Source organism: Lissotriton helveticus, chromosome 10, assembly GCF_964261635.1.
Source record: "Lissotriton helveticus chromosome 10, aLisHel1.1, whole genome shotgun sequence".
Classification (NCBI taxonomy): domain Eukaryota; kingdom Metazoa; phylum Chordata; class Amphibia; order Caudata; family Salamandridae; genus Lissotriton; species Lissotriton helveticus.
Genome location: NC_136071.1, coordinates 229,234,197 through 229,255,454, shown reverse-complemented (window position 1 = coordinate 229,255,454; position 21,258 = coordinate 229,234,197). Strand labels below are relative to the sequence as shown.

Sequence of the window (21,258 nt, the reverse complement as noted above, 5' to 3'; positions counted from 1 at the left end):
GAATCTTTTACTGCATTAGTCAGTAAAAAACATCAACCATAGCATCAGGTTTCTAAGGAACTATATTAGGGCCTATACCTAGATGCACTTCCAAGTACTACCTTCACATAAAAATGTGTTTTAGGTTGTTGTGGCAAATCGACGAATATCCCTTTACCAGTCTCAATATTACCCCTCTAAAGGAGGCTGTGGTTCCAAAAATAAAGTGTCCTTGTGTCCTCAGAGGTACAGTGGATTCCTGAGTTAATTCCAAAGAGGATGAACAAGAGTTGCCACTACTAATGGTAAGAATTCAACATCCCCCTTCTGGCACAACAGGAAGTACCTCTCCTATTATAGACAATTGGTGTCATCTTTCTCCAAATCCCTGGGTTCCACCAACAGTCATGGGTTATGGGTTATCAAATAGAATTCTTTTCTCACCCAGTTCACTCTTTTTTCCAAAATATATCCATCTGCCTCAGACAGACTACAAAGTAGTCTATCAAGAGATACACGATCTATTGCTCAAATGAGTCATAGAAAATACTGTGCTTCAGCCACAAGATTTTTAAGAAATATCTTCTTGGTAAACTACAGCAAGAACATAGTTTACTGCTTTACCATTCAATCTATCTTCAGCTCCTTAGTGTTCCACCAAGCTTCTAAAACCTGTGATGTCTAACCTAATATTGCAGGAAGTCAGGTCTCTGAACTGCTTGGACGACACTGTTATAATTTCCCAAGACAAAATGCAAGTGATGTCTAGCATTAGGCTCAAAATCTCTGTTGGAACTATGGGATTTATAATAAACATGGAAAATTACTCTTGACTTCAGTCCAAATCATAGAATTCCTAGGTTTTTTCATATACATTTCAACTTCCACACTCAGAAGTGTTCCTTATCAAAAATTCCTAACACTGTCTCAAATATCCCTTGGTCTTTAGGCAAGCATTGTAGGTCTTCTATCCTCTTCATTCCAAGCAGTGTTTCTGTTCCTGTCCATTTTTGGGCCCTTAAGAGATGACCTAGTTCCCTTAGATTTGGAAACAAGAGAAGAAGCCTTTTGGTGCTTAGAACATCTAAGTGATTAGAACAGAAGAACTATTTTCAATTTCACCCCAGAGCCTGATGCCAATATATCAGGTTGGGTAGCTCTTTGCGGTAAATTTATGACTTGCAGTGCATGGCGACCTTTGACCCTGTCAGCAGGCAGGTCGTTCCCCCACGCCACCACACAGCCCTCCTGTGTGCCCTGAGCCACTGCTGCCGCTCGATTACTTTTTCTGTGCTCCCTGTACTTGTGCCCCTCTCTAACTCACTTTGCCTTGTGTACCCCTCACTCTGTGCCCCCACCTGCTCAGTTAGCATTGTTGTTGTGGCTGTACTCTTGTGCCCCTCTGTGCCCACTTTTGCCTTCTGTATCCCGCTGTGTGCCCGCTCATCCTCGTCCACGCTCTTTCCCGCCGCTGCATCCCCAGCGCCCCCCCATTTGCCGCCCCGCTCCCGCCTCCCAGCTGCTCCTCCCTCCCACTCCCCCTCATATGGAGGCCGTGCGGTGGTGAGGAGAGCGACCCTTGACCCTCTCACCAGGCAGGTCGCTCCCCCACGCCACCACAGAGCCCTCCTGTGTGCCCTGAGCCACTGCTGCCGCTCATACTGGTTTGTGCCTGCTTGATTTACTTTTTCTGTGCTCTCTGTACTTGTGCCTCTCTGTGCCTCGTTTTGCCTTGTGTACCCCTGGCTCTGTGCCCCCACCTGCTCAGTTAGCATTGTTGTTGTTGCTGTACTCTTGTGCCCCTCTGTGCCCACTTTTGCCTTCTGTATCCTGCTGTGTGCCGGCTCGTCCCCATCCACGCTCTTTCCCACCGCTGAGTCCCCTGCAGCCCTACCCCCCTCTGCTCCCATTTGCCACCCTGCTCCCGCCTCCCAGCTGCTCCTCCCTCCCACTCCACCTCATATGGAGGCCGCAAAGCGGCCGTGCAGCGGACGCACGCAGCGGGGGCGCCGCTGGCGTGCCAAAGGGGGGGCCTAAGGCAAGCCGGTCTGCCCCCTTCCGCACCTGGATTGCGCCCAGCGCCAGGACCCCTGGCCCCTGCACTCACCATGACGCACACCACCGCTACGACTCCGGCACCCACAACACACTCAACTCCGGACGGTCACGCACCTGCTGCCTGGCGACCCCAAAGCGCAAACAAGGACCCTTCTCCTGCCATAGCTTCAGCTTCACCAGCATCCAGCCCGCCAACCCACCCACCGAAGAACCCAACTTCCTCAGATGCATCCTGCTCAACACCCGATCCGCCCGCAAACATGCAGTCGAACTCTGGGACCTACTCGACACCAACGCCCCAGACGCCGCCTTCCTGACTGAGACCTGGCTGACCCCCACCTCGGCACCCGACATTGCCACAGCCATCTCAGAGGGCTACAAGATCACCCGCAAGGACCGCACCAACGGAGTAGGTGGAGGAATTGCCATCGTCCACAGAAACACCCTCAAAATCTCGACAGACGCCTACGACACCCTCAGCACTGCCGAACACCTGCACTTCAAGATTCACACCGACCCCAACACCACCCTCAGAGGCACCCTTGTCTACAGACCCCCCCGACCCAGCCCTCAGTTCAGCGACTCCATCGCCAACTTCATCAGCACACACGCCCTCGCCTCCACGGACTACATCCTCCTCGGGGACCTGAACTTCCACCTCGAGAATTACAACGACTCCATCATCTCCACCCTGATCAACAACCTCGGTAACCTCGGACTCAGACAACTCGTCACAACACCCACTCACTCCACCGGCCGCGCGCTTGACCCCATCTTCTCAGCAAGCACCCACGTCTCCTTCGACCGCACCACCGAACTCCACTGGACCGACCACCACTGCATCCACTCCACCTTCCGGAAACCCACCACCGCACCCTGCCGATGACTCGCAGCAGCTGGGGCAAGATCACCAAGGACCTGCTAACAACCGCTCGTGCCCAGAGCCCACCCGCAGACCCCACCGACCCCGACCCCGACACCGCCGCCTGCAACCTCAGACAGTGGATCGACAACTGCGCCAAAACCCTCGCCTCGCTCAAGAAAGCCCCCAACACCCAGACCAGCAAGAGAGCCAGCTGGTTCACCGAAGACCTCCAGACCTCCAAGCAAACCTACCGAAAACTGGAAAAAAACTGGACCCGCGAAAGAACACCGGAAAGCAACACAGCCCACAGCAACGCCACCTGCCAACACCACCAACTCATCAGATCCACCAAAAGGACCACCTTCAGAGACCGCATAGACAACAACGCACACAACAGCAAAGAGCTCTTCAGCATTATGAAGGAACTCTCCAACCCCAGTTCCAACACCAACGACATCCCACCGCCACAAGACCTGCGCGACTCACTGTCCACCTTCTTCTATCGCAAGATCGCAGACATCCACGACAGCTTCGACGTTGTCATCACCCCGGCAACCGCCGGCACCCCAGCGCCCACGGCCACTACCCGCACCAACCGCCTGCTCGCCTGGACCCCTGCCCACACCACATCTTCAACAAAGCCAACAGCACCATCGCACCCCATCTCTGGAAAACTATCAACATCTCCTTCGAGACAGCGACCTTTCCGGAGAGCTCGAAACACGCAGAGATCAACGCCTTACTCAAGAAACCCAAGGCGGATTCCAAGTACCTAAAGAACTTCCGACCTATCTCCCTGCTCCCGTTCCCGGTGAAGGTCATCGAAAAGGCCATCAACAAACAACTGACCGTGGCCCTCATCCTCCTGGACCTGTTAGCCGCTTTCGACACAGTCTGCCAACGCACGCTAAAAGCACGCCTCCACGACGTCGGAATCCAAGAGAAGGCCCTGGACTGGACCACCTCCTTCCTCACCGGGAGAACTCAGAGCATCCACCTCCCCCCCTTCCGCTCCAAAGCCACCAAGATCATCTGCGGCGTACCCCAAGGATCATCCCTCAGCCCAACGTAGTTCAACGCATACATGGCACCGCTTGCCCACGTCGCCGGACGGCACGACCTAAACATCATCTCCTACGCTGACGACACCCAGCTGATCCTCTCGCTCACCAAGGACCACCACACCGCCAAAACCAACATCCACGAAGGAAGGAAGGCCGTCGCCGACTGGTTGAGGAACAGCCATCTGAAGCTGAACTCGGACAAGACGGAGGTCCTCATCCTTGGCTCAACCCCCTCAGCCTGGGACGACTCCTGGTGGCCAACGGCACTTGGAGCACCTCCGACACCCACCGACCACGCACGAAACCTGGGGGTCATCCTCAACTCCACACTCTCCATGATAAAGCAGGTCAACGCCGTCTCCTCCTCCTGCTTCAACACCCTCCGCATGCTTCGCAGGATCTTCAAGGGGATCCCCACCACAACTAGAAGGACGGTCACCCAGGCCCTCGTCAGCAGTAGACTGGACTATGGCAACACACTCTACACAGGAGCCCCGGCCAAACTCCTGAAACGGCTCCAATGCATCCAGAACGCCTCCGCATGCCTGATCCTCAACATCCCGCGCCGCAGCCACATCACACCCCACTTGAGAGACCTGCACTGGCTCCCCATCAACAAGAGGATAACCTTCAAGCTCCTCACCCACGCACACAAGGCACTCTACGACACCGGACCAGCTTACCTCAACAGCCGACTTAGCCTCTACACCCCATTCCGCCAGCTCCGCTCTGCAGACCGCATCCTCGCCACTGTCCCCCGCATCCGAAGAGTGACCGCCGGTGGCAGATCATTCTCTGACCTCGCCACCAAGACGTGGAACACCCTCCCCATCCGCCTACGGCAGACCGAAGACCTCCTAACCTTCAGGAGACCCCTCAAGACCTGGCTCTTTGAACAGTAGCAGCATTCCCCCCCAGAGCCTTGAGACCCTCACGGGTATGTAGTGTGCTTTACAAATGCTAGGATTGATTGATTGATTGGTCCTCAATGGAATCCTGTCTGCATATTAACTGTTTAGAAATGCTTGTGGGTTCCTTAGCAGTACATGTTTTCGCAAAGCTATATGACACTATTCTTTCATTCTTCAAATGGACAATTACACAGCAGTCCACTACATCAGTCTTTCAGGGGGAATCAGGTCTCCCCTGGCCAAGCAGTTTTGGGAGTTTTGTCTTGTCCTTCACATTTTTTTAACCATGTAATGTCTTCCTGGTCACTACAACAAGATAGTAGGTTGAAACTTTCAACATTTAAAAGCGTAAAGTTAGAAACTTCAACCTCCTTTTTTCTGACACATTCAAGCCCTTTGGGGACTGTTTTTGATGGACCTATTGGCCTCAAGACAAAAATCAACTTCATCAACTCTACGATAGAATGCTGGATCCATTAGCTTTAACAATGGATGCATTCGTTCAACAGTTGAATGTGGGTCTCCCGTACACTTTCCCCTCTTTTCTCATGATTTCCAGTCTGTCCATGATAATAATACTAATTCAGCAGTTGTAAATGTGGTTCCCGGATATTCTTCAGATGGCCGTGAACATTTCCCCCCTCTTACCAGATGTCCACATTCTCCATCTCCATCACCTGGACATTCCAAATAATCTTTTCACAGCAGGTCATCCTCAATTATTGATGTGAAAAGTTTCAGGCAAATCTGTTCACTGAAGGCATTTTGGAAGAGTCTATCAGACTCCATCATTTGTACATGGACTCCCGAGACATCTAAGATTTACAGTGACCTTGGTCAGCATAGTCTCACTGATATGGGATCAAACTCCAATCCCTTTCCTGTTGATGTATCCCAAAATCTTACACGACAGTCAATTCGCACAGGTCAGCTATTTTATTAAACCATAGATAAACATAAATGCTAAACTAGTCAGTGAACACCTCCATCATCAGTAAACGTCTCTGTCATATAGTTATTACCATTGCATTCAACTTATGTTTCAATGTTTCATCTGCCCCTTCTTAGTAGTGGTATCTTGCATTCCTATCTATTTTTCCTTTACATTAATATTTACTTAATTGCTTTTAGTTGTGAAATCTGTAATTCCACAATCTGGATCTTAAGTCTACATAAGCTTCAAAATGGAGAGTATTTGTTTCATTGCACCATATTACTTCTCTTTCACTTTATTTCCACATCTTTGCAAATTTAATGAACTGTGTTTGCATCAAGAAAGAGGAAGGACTACAACCTCTCCATCATTACCCTCTGAATGAAAAGCTGTTGAATTACCATGTAGTTCTATCCCTATGATTCATGGGATATGTAGTCCCTTTTTACTGTTAATTCTGATTCCATTCAATTTTTTTTTCCATTGGCTGCTATAGGACTAAAAGGAGAAAGTAACACAAAATACTCACTTCTGTGTCTTTACTCAAGTTAGTCTTTTCCATTATTAGCACTGGAACAATCCACCTTAAACTGGAGTTTGAAGTCAAAGGCAGGAACCACTTTAGAATCAAATAGGCTACTCCCAGCTCCAACATATTTATGTTATTTTGCTATTCTCTAGTCGACTACTCCTCTAAACTGACATTAGCATGAATGCAGCACCCAAATACTTGTCTAAAGATTCTTTTACAAATCTTTCTAAGAGAATTCACTTTTATGCATTTTCCTCCTCTATCACCGCTTTATGACTGCAGAGCTGGGTGGGAAACAATCAATGTAATAGAGACTTCTAGCCACAATTCCCTTACCTTAGAATAATCTCCAGGCATCAGACTGGATCTGGAATTTTTTCTGTGAACAGTACCCTGGCATGCCAGTAGGTGACATCTTTCTGCTCCACATGGCCTCAGCAGGGGCATCTGCATCACAAGTGACGTGCACTGTGCCTATGTGACATAAGTTCATTTCTTTCCATGCTAGTCAGCTCAGATCCGAAGAAGAGCTACCCCAGTCATTTTTTGACTCACCCTTTATCGACCATTTGTTGAGATTTTCAAGACTTTGTCTCCTGATGCATAGGATTGCGCTGGAAAGTTAGTTTCAAGCTGTGTGGCCCCTGTCATCGACAAGTGACAGACGCACATTCAGTGTGCCTCTGGTGCTTGGAGCACGACCACAACGCCAAGACCTGTGTCGATTGCCATGCCATGCACCCCAAAGCCTTGAGGTAGTGGTCCCTCAAGCTCCTCGCTGCTCGACCTGCATAATCTCGGTCGAGAGAAATGTCCCGAGATTGGTGATTGAACCACTTCAATAGCTTGCTGTCACAGTTGAAGTTGTTGGGGAAATCCCGAAAGTCACACAATTGCAAGAAGAGCAAGAATTTGAGGGGATCTTCGACTTCACCATGTCCGTTTAAGTCATCTGACGAAACGAAGGAGCATCAGCATTAGAGGCCTAGCTCTGTGGTGGAGTCTGCGCCTGGGTGGTCTCCTCGCCACCCAGAGTTTCTGGGAACCGGAGAGACCCCCTCATGAGGATCTGGAAAAGGCCAGTGAAATGGACACCTCCCCAGACACTGTCCCTGGTCTCTTCCCCTACCGTGGCTATCGAGAAGGGTGCCTCATTCTCATTGGTGTCCTGGATCTTACACTACCCTCAGTGCCAGTCATGACAAACGTCTTGACAGAGGTGCCTCAGCCGGGAGTTGCCCCCACTGAACCGTTACTCCCATTCAATGAAGCCCTTACTGATGTTCTACTCAGGCCTGGTCCAAGCCCTGCACAGGGGCTCCTTTGCATAGGAGAATTGCCTACAGCCATCGCCCCACCCCAGGGGACCCCAGTTTACTTACCGAGCACCCCACCCCAGAGAGCCTGGGGGACCTGGCCTCCACTCCCGAGATTACCTACAGCGCATTCACGCCACCTGACAGCGAATCCAAAAGGCTGGATACCGTCAGGAAGAGGATTTTCTCTTCCACCAGCCTGGCACTGCAGTTGGGGAACATCGCATGCCTCTTAGGACGATACTCCCATACAATATGGGACTCTGTTGTGCAAGTGCTGCCCATGGTCTTGGAGGTAACCTCTGCCATACTCTCTCAAGCAATTTCTAATGAGAGAGATGCAGCCACATTCATCACACAATGTGGGCTGGATACAACTGAAAGCTGGGCAGAGCAATGTTACTGTCAGATGCCCTTAGGCACCACACCAGCCTGAGAACAAATAGCCTTTTGGAGGATGTCCAGGCCTTGCTCATGAACATTCCCTTTGACGGCTCTCGTTTGTTTGGAAAGAAGGTGAACTCAGTGCTCAAGCGCTTTAAGGAAAGCAGAGCTATGGTCAGGTCCTTTCCATGGCACCTCACCAACCCCCTTCCACCCCTTTCATGACCACGGAAGGGGCTTCCAACCACGTCTTTTCACTCCCAACCACCCGGCCAGCAAACCGCACAATATTTTTGTGGCTGAGGATGTGGTTCTCACAGATTACGTGGGACAGGCAGCCAGAGTTTGAGCCAGCCCACCAGCCCCCCAGCAGCCGCAGCCTCCAAATTCCTTTAGTTTGCCTCCAACCAGGATCCGACATAACCTGCACCACTGGGAGTCAATAACATCCGACTGTTGGGCTTGCAGTTAGTCCAAAGGGGCTACCTCCCCTTTGAGACCAGCACCCCACCCATGCCACCCACTTATGGACAGCTGATGGAGGACCACCTACCATTGCTCTGTCAGGAAGTGTTGGCTCTCTTGGCCAAGGGAGCTATTGGGATGGTGCCAAAATCAGAAGTAGATCATGGTTGCTATTTCCACTACTTTATGGTGCCCAAGAATGACAGAGGCCGAGGGGGCGTGGTTAACAGCATGGCCGGGTAGGACACGCAGCGCCGAAGCTCCCGCCGTGCTGCCACAAGATCCGGCTTTTTACTGATGGCCCAGGACACCTAACACCTCAATCGGGCACAGAAACCCTCCCGTACCCTGTGGGATTGCTCGACGGGCAGAGACGGGCCCGAAATCCATCGGATATCCCGACCTCAGCGGGAGAATCGTGGAGCTCGCATCTGGAGGCAAGATGGCGCCCTCGGCGTCGGACACCTGAGGCACAGGTCAGGAGAGAAAGGCAGAGTGCCTGTGAACCCGGCGGGAGTGCTCACGGCGCCTAGTGGCGGACCCCCTTTACCAAGATGGCGGCCCGGGAATCCAATTCCTGATTAACTGAATGTACTTGCCCACATAGCTCCGGCAGGGAAGAGGTGGCATCGGCTGGCGAGCCCCTTACACACCGGTGGTGTTGGTCGGGGGTGCCGCACCTAGCTCTGGACACTCGCACCCTGGTGGGGGACTCTCCCCCCCCACCCCCCCGACCCTCAGACGCGCTGGCGCCTACCCCGGGACATCCGCCTTGATAGGTGGCAGTTGCGGCGCTGCTCTGGACCTGCACTGACACCGGGGCGAGAACTGGTAGGGCGGGAAGACGGGCCCCAACATCCACTCGGCCAACCCGTCCCTGGGGGAAGGAATATCCGGCGCGGGATCGTGGCAGCAGGGGACAGGGGAGGCTAGTGTGGCCCCGAGCCTCATACCCCCAGCTGACGCCTCACGAAGAGAGGAGAGGCGCGACGGGGGACCCCCGAGACATTGTGTGCCCTTGACGGAGGAAGGGGGAATCCCCGAAGCCGCGCACGACCATGGGCAAGAGAGACACGCTCCCCAAAACCCAGAAGCTAGGGCCTATGGATAACTTCGCGGCGCCGAGACACCGGGAGGAGTCGATTCCGGCGGCGACTGGGACCCGGTCCGACACTGCCATGCTGATGGAGGCCATCCAGGCCTCCAGGACAGATATCCAGGAGTCACGGGCGGCGCTGGAGGTCAAAATAGGGGAAGTGGGCTCGGAAGTGACATTGCTTCGACAAGATTTCCGCAAGCTGTCCGACAGAGTGACGGCAACTGAAACGAGGATTGGTGACACCGAGGAGTCGGTTTCCTCCCTGAAGAGAGACATGGCGGAACTGCAAGCCTCCCACCGTCAGCTGATGTGGAAAGTGGACGATGCCGAAAACAGGGCGAGGCGCAACAACCTCTGCTTTGTGGGCTTTAGAGAAGGAATCGAGGGGACGAATATGGCGTCGTTCCTCCGCAAATGGCTGACAGAGACTTTCCCTGGTGCGCAGTTCTCCCCATGATTTATCATCGAACGAGCGCATAGGGCCCTCCTGGCCAAACAGCCTGAAGGAGCGAGACCGAGGCCGGTCATCGCCCGATTCCTGAACTTCGCTGACAGAGACTTGATATTGAGAGAGGCGCGAAAAATGGGCGAGATCCGGCTGGAAAACACGACGATCATGATCTTCCCTGATTATAGTCAAGAGGTACAGAAGCAACGCCGTTCATTCGATGCAGTAAAGGCGAAACTGAGAACTCTGAATATCTCATACATGCTCCTCTTCCCTGCAAAACTTAAGGTACTGTATAAGGACAAGTCAATATTCTTCCCCCACCCTGAGGATGCGTGGCAGTGGCTTGAAGAGCGTCCCATCCTCAACAGCAGAGAGACCGCTGGGAGAGTGGAGCTGGATAAATCAGTGAGGCAGAGGACTCAATGGGAACAACCAAAGCCCCAGAGGATCAAGGCACGGAGGGTAAAGAAACAGACCCAGGCCACTCCGTATCGGAACCAAGGATCGAGAGACGTGAGGCGCGGGAGGTCGGCATCGACGGGAGATGACCCTAGTCCGGGCTCCAGATTCAGCTGCCTCCGGAATGAGGTCCGGTCAGAAGGGGACGAGGAGGAAACCTTGGGAAATCATACATCTGGTGAGGAGGACGAGGGAGGGGGGCCGGGCTCGGCTCACCCTCTAGTGGAGGCGATCCACCGACTGGAACATGACTCTTCAGGGCAGATCAGTGCTTCTGTGATGGACACGCAAGACTCACATTCTTGACAGGTGCACCTGGACAATGGTGAAGGCAGCACACCTTAGGGACACACGCAAGTTGGCACCCCCTTTCTGTTCTCTGTAATTTTTACTGTTTTCTGAAGGGTGGGATACGTGGGTGGGCGACAGGCCTACTCCTACGGATAGTCTGGTCCTGTTTACGGGTGCGACTGGATGGGGAGGGAGGCGGGGAGGGGGGTGGGGAGGGGGATTTTTAAGTTGACTCAGGTTCTAGTTTCTGTTTGGCTCCCCGATTGGAAAGGGAAGGAGAGGGGGAGTGGGAAGGGGGTACAGGTCTCCAAGTTAGTTCGGGTGGGAGGCCAAGGGGGGATGGTTGGGGGGGACACAAGTTTACCGAAGTCATACAGCATCTCGAACTGAACCCACACACCGCTTGCTCACGACAGGGCCGGGCCACACGTAGTTACCGCCTCACGCAATGGCAAGTACCGTAGTCACTCAACGGGAGGGAGATAGGAGACTAACCATCCTTACTTGGAATGTTAATGGTTTGGGCTAAAAAATAAAGAGAGGCCTAGTGAACGCTTACATTAAAAGGATTGACCCAGACATTGCCTTCCTGCAGGAAACACACCTCAAGGGTACTCTATGCGCCTTTATAGCGGGAGGGAGACACAGGGTTCTGGCGCATGCGGGATATACCTCGGACTCTAGAGGGGTGGCAGTCATTGTTAAAAAAACCGCTCCATTCTGCATTACCCGCACTTGGCTTGATACACAAGGGACGTATGCTGGAGTGCAGGGCACCTGGAACAGACGCACTTACACGCTGGTCTCGGTTTATGCACCACCTAAACTACAGACCCGTACACTCACAGCGCACACACAGATACTCCTAGACACCTCTGATACGATACAAGTGGTGGGGGGAGACTTTAATGATGTCATGAACCCCGGGTGCGACAGATCTGGTGAAGTATCTAGAATGGGACACCAAACCACCCTCTATAATCGAATGTCTGCCGTAGGACTGACAGACATCTGGAGGTGGCTCAACCCGACGCAACAGACATACTCGTACTATTCCGGGGCGCACAAGGTGTTCTCGTGACTCGACTACATCTTCATGTCTCGCCATTACCTGAGGGCAGACGACACGGCAGAATACAAGGCCAGGGGCATATCGGATCACTCGCCGCTGTATGCGAAAATAGGTCGGGCCCGAGGTGGGGATACGGGCTCTTGGCGGCTGGCGGCCTGGGATCTGCAAAACGCGACACTACTGAGAGGTATCCGGGCTGACATTAAGGTATATCTGGCAGAAAATGAGGGCACGGTAGACTCCAATGTTACTCTGTGGGAAGCCCTGAAACCGGTACTTAGAGACAGGTTAAATTCTAGGCTGGGTGAGGAAAGACGGAGAAGCCAGGCAGAGGTGGCCGCCCTAGAACAGGACGTCCTAAAGAGGGAAAGGGACTATCAGGCTCAAAAAAACGCCGGGACCCCCAGAAAGCTTCTGGATGCACAGAAACACTATAGGGGCCTTGCAACCAACGAAGCTAGGACCCAATCCCTTGCCACCCTTCACAGGCTTTACGATGTGGGGGACAAGTCGGGGAAGCTCCTGGCATGACTTAGCAGGAAGGAGCGGGCGGCGAGATGGATTGATAGTCTCGAAGCCGTGGATGGCGCTACTGTTAACACTGATGCGGGAATAGCCGACACTTTTGCCACGCATTTTGAAACGTTCTATAAAGCCCGTGAACTTGCCACCCAAGAGGAGACACTACAATATTTGGAGGATACAGTCCTACCGACCATCCCCCCGACTCTATGGCAGCCCTAGAGGCGGATATAAACGTAGAGGACGTCACCGAGGCTATAGCCAGATTGAGACCGGGCAAACCACCGGGCCCCAATGGCTTCCCGGCAGAGTTCTTTAAGCGAACGACAGACCTCCTGTCACGCCGCCTGCGAGACCTTTTTAATGATGCGTTTCAAGAGAGGGAGTTGCCGCCCGACCTAGCGAGGGCCACGATTGTCCCGGTCTATAAAGAGGGCAAGCCCAGAGAGAGTTGCGAGTCGTACCGACCCATCTCCCTTCTGAACACAGAAGTGAAACTGCTAGCAACCATATTGGCGGCCCGTTTGAGAGTAGTTATTACAGATCTGGTACACCTAGACCAATCGGGCTTCCTGCCAGATAGAGCTACTAAATTAAACCTTAGGAGAACCCATAACTGGCTGCAAGAGGTAAGGGACCGCAATGACCCACATTGGTTCCTCTCCCTGGATGCCGAGAAGGCGTTCGACGCGGTGCACTGGCCTTTCCTCTTTGCAGTTTTAGGTAAGTTCAGCTTTGGGCTGCAATTTATTCAATGGGTCTGACTCCTTTACACTGCCCCGAGAGCCAGGGTACGGGTAAACGGGACCCTATCGCGCGAGTTTCGAATTCAAAGAGGCACGCGGCAGGGGTGCCCATTGTCCCCCCTCCTGTTCACGCTCACAATAGAGGTACTTGCTGCCAGGATCCGGCAAAACGCTGACATTCGCGGCTTTACTAGCAGTGGAGCGGCCACGATCTCAGAAAAAATCTTGCTCTATGCAGACGACGTCCTGCTCTACATAACCGAACCGGAAGTCTCGATCCCAGAGCTCTTCAGAGAAATTGAAAGGTACGGAGGAATGGCGGGACACAAAATAAACTGGCATAAATCAGTACTTTATGACCCTGGCGGTCGCAACAGCTGGGGGTGTCTATCGGACAACCTGCTGACTACCACCGAGGGCTTCCAATATCTCGGGATATTTATAACGGTTAATGAGTCCCTCTCCTTCGATAGAAACCTAGAACGGATCATAATCAGCGCGGTGGCAGATATGAACCGATGGCGACTACTCCCACTGACACTCCTTGGCAGAGCGGCCATGTATAAAATGGTTACATTGCCGAAATTCCTCTATGCTTTACAAAAAGAATATTACCCAATACCGGCGTCGGTCTTTCACAGGATCCATGCGGATCTGCGCTCCTTCCTGTGGCTGGGAAAGCATGCCAGGGTGGCCCTGTCCACGCTACAGAGGCACCAATACAGTGGGGGCATTTCACTCCCCAACCTGGAGGCCTACTATTGGGCGGAACACCTGACGCCAATCAACGACTGGCTCCATGCCCCGGCGGACCACCCGACATACGCTCTGGAGAGAGCAAAAATGGCGTCCAAAAACGTACTATGCTATCTCTACGGAACCTTTCGAAGGACTTCCCTCCTCCCGGCTACGGCGGTAACACTCGCTGCATGGAAGAAGGCCAATAGTCGCATGGGGTGGGACAGGAAACCCACACGTCAGACTCCACTGTGGCACTGTCAGTGGTTGACGGAACTCCACAAACTGCGAGGGTTCCGAAGGTGGGACGACATTGGCATCTCTACTATAGGAGATGTAATTGCCAAGGGAGAGCTCAAGTCTTTCCAAGTACTTAAGTCGACCTTTGGGCTCCATGACACACAACGGTTCAAATACATACAATTGCAACACGCCTGGAGGGCCCAACGTATCGCACTCACAGACATCCCTGAATATACACCACTGGAGGGGAGGCTCCTTCAAGAGCAGATAGCAGGAAAAGCGGTCTCACTGACATATAAGACATTAACTAACCATCTATTAGGGGACCTAACGAAGCTCAGGACCACCTGGGAGGCGGAGGTAGGCGAGATGGAGGACCTAGATTGGGAGACAGTTCTGATGCACCCTCGGGAGGTGGCAATCAAGTCCTGACTGCGACTGATTCAGTTGAATGTACTCCATAGAACATACTATGACAGGCAGCGGCTATGCAGAATGGGGAAGGTAGAGGACCCAAGTTGCCTTAGATGCCACCAAGGAGTGGGAGATTTCTATCACACGATATGGTCCTGCACTGTAATCCAAATCTACTGGACCCAGGTGTTCAAAGAATTAGAAGAGGTCCTGGAGGCTCCAATCCCACAAGATCCAAAGCTAGCACTGTTGGGCATGTCTAACGACGTAGACTTGACACGCCCCCTCCTTATATTCTTGGTCTTAGCCCTTGTGGTCGCGAAAAGGGACATCGCAAAACACTGGGGAGCGCCGGAACCCCCAGATATGGAGGAATGGAGAAGAGGGCTAGATCTCTATATGGCAGCAGAGAGGGTTACCTATAAGGCCAGGGGGTGCCCCAAAAAATTCCGCAGAATTTGGTCTAAGTGGAGACACTACCATGGGTTAGACGGGGGGCTCTGAGGGAGGGCTCCCCGGAGTGGTCGGGAGATGGATTGCCGAGGTGTAGGAGCCGTTGACATTGTAAGGGTGTCAGACGAAAATGCGCCCACTGTCTGTCGTGACATACTGGAGATCTGTGAGTCAGAAAGATGAGGGGCATCCTATGGCAAGGCGGGGGGGGGGGGAGTGGGTGAGATGGGTGTGACTGTAACAAAGTTTTACATGCAATCTGATGGAGGTAAACTAATTGAATTTCATTGTTAACTGGGGGGGGGGAGGGGGTTCAGCAAAAAAGAAAATGCAGATGCTCAGATTGTTCCTTGAATGCTCAGCGAAATGTATAAGATGCACTATTGGTATAGTACCGAAACTCGCCGCCCTGCCCCCGGGATGTGGGCTGAATGGCCGTGTATCCTTCAGCTGGTTGGGAGATGGGCGATTGGTGACTCTTGTTTGTAGTACTCGAGTGTAAGTTACTGGGTCCTTGTGAATCTGCAATAAAAATATAAAAAAAAAAAAAAACCAATGACAGAGGCCTTCGTCCTATTTAGACCAGCCCTGGACCTAGGAGAATATCTGGTATCACTGGACCTACAAGATGCTTATTTTCACATACTGTCCTGCCTGCACACAGGCATTAATTGTGGTTCACGGTTGGCCAAGAGCCCTTTCAATTTGACTTGCACCCCTTCAGCCTTACCAGCACCCCTCTGGTGTTCATGAAAGTGATGGCGGTGGTTGTAGCTCATCTGTGGAGGTTAGGGATTCAAGACTTTCCCTACCTCGATGATTGGCTGTTAAAGGCTGGCTCACCCCACACAATTGTTTCCCACCTTCAGACTACAGCAAACCTTCTGCACTCGCTGGAGTTCACTATCCACATGCCAAAGTCACACCTGACTCCTCATCTGAACTGTTCTGGAAACAGTGTAGTTTCAGGCATGTCCTCCTTAATGGTGAATCCAGAATATTCAGGCTATGATACTGATGTTTAGGCTTCCATCCTGTATTTCCGTGAGACTGGCACTGAAGCTATTCAGCCTCTTCGCCTCCTGCATCCTTCTTGTGAAACATGCGTTAGCATAACAGGAGCTCTACAGTGGGACCTGACGTTTCAGTGGGCACATCAATCAGGGGATTTTCTCTAACATGGTTCAGATCTCAGAGGGATCTAGCAAACTGCATTTGGGTCAGTGACAGACCCCTCTCTCTTCTCAAACCAGAGTTGACTGTAGTTACAAATGTGTCACTTCTGTGCTTGAACTGCAACCTGGAAAAGGTGTGGATCAGAGGACTCTGGTGTCTGGTGAGTCCAGGCTCTGCATTAACCTGTTGGAACTCCAAGTGATCCAGCTGGCATTGAAAGGCTTTCTTACTTCAATCAGGGAAAGGCTGGTACTGGTGTTCATAGACAGCACCATCTCCATGTGGTATTGCAATACGCGGGGTGGGGTCGTGGACCCTTTCTCAAGAGGCACTGCGCCTCTGCACATGGCTGGAATGTCAGGGCATATCCCTTCTGGTTCAACACCTAGCGAGCTATCTGAACGCCAGGGCAAACTAACTCAGCCATTGATGCCTAGCGGATCACGAAGGGCCTCACCACCTGGAGGTGGCTCATGGTCTCTTCCAAGAATGGGGAGAGCCTTGGTAGGATCTGTTCGCATCAGCTGAGAACGCCTAATGTCAGCAGTTTTGCATGCTCGAATTTCCAAAGTGGCTCTCGCACTGAGATGCTTTTTGTCTCAAGTGGAGCTCAGGCCTCCTTTCCGCCTTTCCTCCTAAACCACACCTTCCCAGTGCTCTTGAGGAGATCAGGAACTGTGGACCCAAGTCTTCCTTGTGGCTCCAGACTGAGCTCGGAGAGTTTTTGATATCCAGCTGTTGAGCATCTTTCCACCAACACCACTCCTGCCCAGAGTTCTCAAGAAGATCAGTAACAACCGGGCCCAAGTCATTCTTGTGGCTCTGTGTTGAGCATGAGCACAGGTCCTCCAGTCAGGCTGCGTCTCTGGGAGAATCTTCTGTCACAGCAACAGGGCAGGGCTCTGCACCTGAACCTGAAAACACTTTGCTTCTGTATGGAGATTGATCTGGCTGGTGATGGATTATGCCCTGAAACCGGTCCCAGGATGCTTGTTTTGGGTCCAGGGAAGAACTAGCTTGGCAGTTCGGGCTGTTTCCCCGAGGAGCAGGGTCAAGACTGATTTGCATATGACTGGGTTGAACGGGGGGGGGCATGGTGAGCAAAAGAACGATGGATTTAACCCAGATCTCTTGACTGGGGGTGAATGTTTGATTTGTTCCACATTCCATTCATCATTTGTGTGTCTTTTGCTTTCTCACTTCTAAGTGCACCGGGTATGCCCATACGTGGGTCTCGGGCTCACTGCATCACTGGATTCAAGCTAGGCTGGCTGATAAGGAGAGATGGCCTTAAACAGGTCCCAGGATGCTTGTTTCTGGTCAAGGGAGGACCTGCCTTGGCAGTTTGGGCTGGGCTGTTTCCTTGAGGAGCAGGGTTGAACTGATTTGCATATGGCTGAGTCTAAACTGGGGTGGCATGTTGAGCAAAAAAACGATTAATTTAACCCAGATCTCTTGACTAGGGATGAATGTTTGATTTGTTCCACATTCCGTCCATCATTTGTGTGTCTTTTACTCTTTTACCTCTGGCAGTTTCTCAAGTAGTTTTTTGAATTACAATAGTATATGTAAGGGCTTATGGTTTTCTGTTACTCCAGTAAAGGCATATGTTATAAATTAAATGCCTCTAAATTCCTAACATCACATCCAAAATGTAAATATGGTGCTATACAAGGAAGTGTAACCAATTAGGGTTGTCCATGGTTGAACTTTGGTAACACCACCAAACTGTTAAGATGTTACATTATTATTGTATCCACACATGAACAGTCCGGTGTCCAAGACGTTATGGCACACTTTTTTCCACTGTGATAGTGAGTACCATAATAAATAGTTGACACATCTGTCTCATTGTATCTCCTTACAGGGTAGTGTTGGCACTGGGGTGCAAATTCTTGGCGTATCTCATGCTGGCATTAAGCTTCTGAAGCTGATCAAAAGCAATAGTTCGTCCCCTGAGCAGTTGAGGGTGCTCCGAAGCTACAGGTATGTACGAGTAGTTTTACTTTTACTCAGCTTCACTTTGCGATAGCTGCTACCATAACACAGGCTCATCTAGAGTAAGCTTTTTAGTGTAAATGTAGTGAATAGCCTATATCTGCACCTCCATTTTCCTCTCATTTGGAAAGGATGGGTTATCTGCATTCCTGCAGTGCGGTAAAAGGGTGCAATGTAAGAAGCAAATGTTTAGTCTGTTACGCTGAGATAGGATGTTTGGGTAGAGCGCACATTTTCCACTCAATTCTTACCTTCATCCCAGTTTAAGAAAGAATAATGTTTCTCCTACATTTTCTGTCACTTTCAGTCTCTAAGATACAGAGGCATTGATAAAGCCAATTGGTCTTAAAAAGATTATGGCGATGTTGTGCAGCATCATCCAAAATGAAAAGAAGCAATGGGAGCATCATTTCATAGGCGCATGCATGCATGTAACGTATGCCTTTGAGTGCATCGCCAGGCATGGGAATGCCTACGAAATAACACAGGTATCATTTTATTACAGATCCATGACAGCGGATGACACTTGAAAAATGCTTTAAAAAAGATTTTTAACTTGCAGGAAAGGGCTTTGTATTTGTCGCCACAGCCCAGCAGAAACACACAACTGCCAAGCCCTCCAAAAAAGTTTAAAGTAAACAAATAATTACTAGACTACAGAGTTAGAGGCCGGCAATGGAGGAGTGGGTGGGGGAGAGAGGGAGGGAGGAAGCAGCAGGGAGTGGGCAGGGTGCAAGGGAGCAACGGAGGCGCTTGTGGCAGGAGAGAAACAAAAAGCCTGGGAGGAGGTGTAAAAAACAATGGACTGGGAAATGAGGAAGCGGAACAGAGTGAGATGTTTTGGGGGAGGAAGCAGCACACACAAAGAAAAGACCTAGAAAAGATGTGCAGTCTCATGGAGTGTTGAAAGAAAATTAAAAAAGTAGTTCTCTAAATGTGAGCAGTGGAAATCAAGACCCTAAGCTCCATGGGAGGCAAAAATAACAAGAGGAAGGCAAGCCATTAAATAAGAAGGAAGCCAATGAGAGTGCACATTAAGCCAACCAATGGTAAGCTATAAGTGAACTTTAATCCCAGTGCAAGTTTTTGGTATGATCCACCAGAGGCTTTTGCCTAAAGACAGCTAAAAGCCGTCGGGTAGGTGAGACCTAATGACAGAAATATTTAATATAAACATATCTACGAACAAAATATACACTGCATCACTATTCTATTAAACAAATTACAATATGCTTAGCATAAATATCTACTCGTAAACAATAGTCTTAAAAATACACAGAAAATAATTATAAAACATTCTAATTAATACTAATTAAATTAAGTAAAAGTTTATTTCTAAAATATATATATAATTTAATAAAATTTATAAAACATAAAAATAGCTATTTTGAATTATTTTTATTGGTAATGGATATCATCTAAATGTCAAGACTTTGTTTTATATTTATTGTTAAACTGAATGAGGATGTTAAAGAAGAACTAGTTTAATTTATGTAAAAATACAATTTTTGATGTGTTTCATATTTAAAAAAAATTATTTTACAAATATAAACCTAATTTAAAAGAATATTTACTTTGTGACAGCACTTAAACAAGCATTGAGCCAACCCATACAATAGTGGAGTGACTGTTACAATTCTAACTCCAGTTACACAAACATATTGGGAAAGGTTCATATATTATGAGTGGAGGGGATGGGTTTACAATGTCAACTCAAGTCCCGTAAACACTGGAGAAAGTGCATATATTTGGGTGGGGAGATTTACAACTCTAACTCCGGTCCCATATACGTTAGGGATAGTGGATATATTTGCGGGCAGGTGGGTAAGATTTTCTATTCTAGTTCCAGTTGCTCTAACACTGAGGAAATTGTATATATTTTGCATCACCTTGGTCAGAACAGACGTTCATATTATGAATGCACGACTGAAAGACGTGGAATACTTGCTCAAGACCCTCTAGTCTGAAACTGCGACTCTTAAGAAGCAAGTCAAAGAGCTGTGCACAACCACAGAGGTCTTGGGGGCCAAAATGGTGGAATATGAAAGTAGATCAAGGAGAAACAATGTTCTAATAGTTGGGGTCCCAAAGAGGGCAGATGGACCAATGTGAATCTGTTCGTAGAGGACCTCATTCTAAAGGAACTGCAACCCAGAGGCTTATCCAATTACTTACCAATCCAAGCCCAAGGCGCCACCACGTACAACCATAGCTAGGATTTTTTACTTTAGTGATCAAGATGCAATCCTCCAGATGGCTTGCAGTGCCCCCCGGTCCAATATGACAATGCAGTCATTAACTTCAATCCGGACTTCACGGTCTGTGCTCAGACTGCGTAACAGCCTTGCTGGTCAAACAAGCCCTGCGAGAGATGAACCTGAAATACTCCTTGTTGTTCCCAACTCAGTTGTCAATAGTGGCAGAGGAAAGACCTGGCATTTTAGAACCCTGGAGGTGAATTGGGACTGGCTGGAGGGTTGGAGACCGGTTGGAGGAGCATGACTACGCAGTCAATCTCGCCAACAAAGACATGACAATATCCCTCAGACCATTGCAACGAAATTGAGGAATTGCGACAGAGCCAACCATTGCCCCAACAACAGACTACAGGGTCAGCAACTCACCAGGACCAGTGCAAATGCTGGTTTGATGGCACTGGGTGAACATGACGACTCTTTAAACTTCAACAGCCCTACATACTCACACTAAGATAGTGCAATTTCCTCTAAATGGGGGGCAGACTGCTATGCAGCTGGGGATGCTTGCTGGCATCAGACCACACTAATGGCATGTGGTAACTTAACGTGTAAGCCTTTTTGGGGGGGTGGATGGGGGATTGCTTGTAGAAGCCACCATCTCCTACTGTTTTGGTGTTTGTTTGAGACGACAGGCACTCTGCAATGTTGGTGGGGCAGTTTTGAGTCTGCTGTACAGGGATGCAGGGAGAGTGGGTTTGTTGTGGGGATGTTTGTTCACCATTGTTAGTTTTTGTTTGTAAGTTTAGTAGTCATGTGCACTATCTACATTGCAGGTTCATTCAAACATATGCAGAACATCCTCACACACCTCCCTGGGCTTGCTGCTTGAT

The 21,258-nt window shown here is 50.3% G+C and overlaps 1 protein-coding gene across 1 annotated transcript in view; it reads left to right on the top strand.

Annotated features, from left to right (window-relative positions):
* MYO15A (myosin XVA) overlaps positions 1 to 21,258 on the top strand; it is a 1,426,381-nt gene that overhangs the window by 964,427 nt on the left and 440,696 nt on the right. The window contains exon 45 of the mRNA XM_078662701.1: positions 18,040 to 18,158. Coding sequence (XP_078518827.1) covers positions 18,040 to 18,158 — 119 coding nt within the window. The remainder of the gene's footprint in view (positions 1 to 18,039; positions 18,159 to 21,258) is intronic.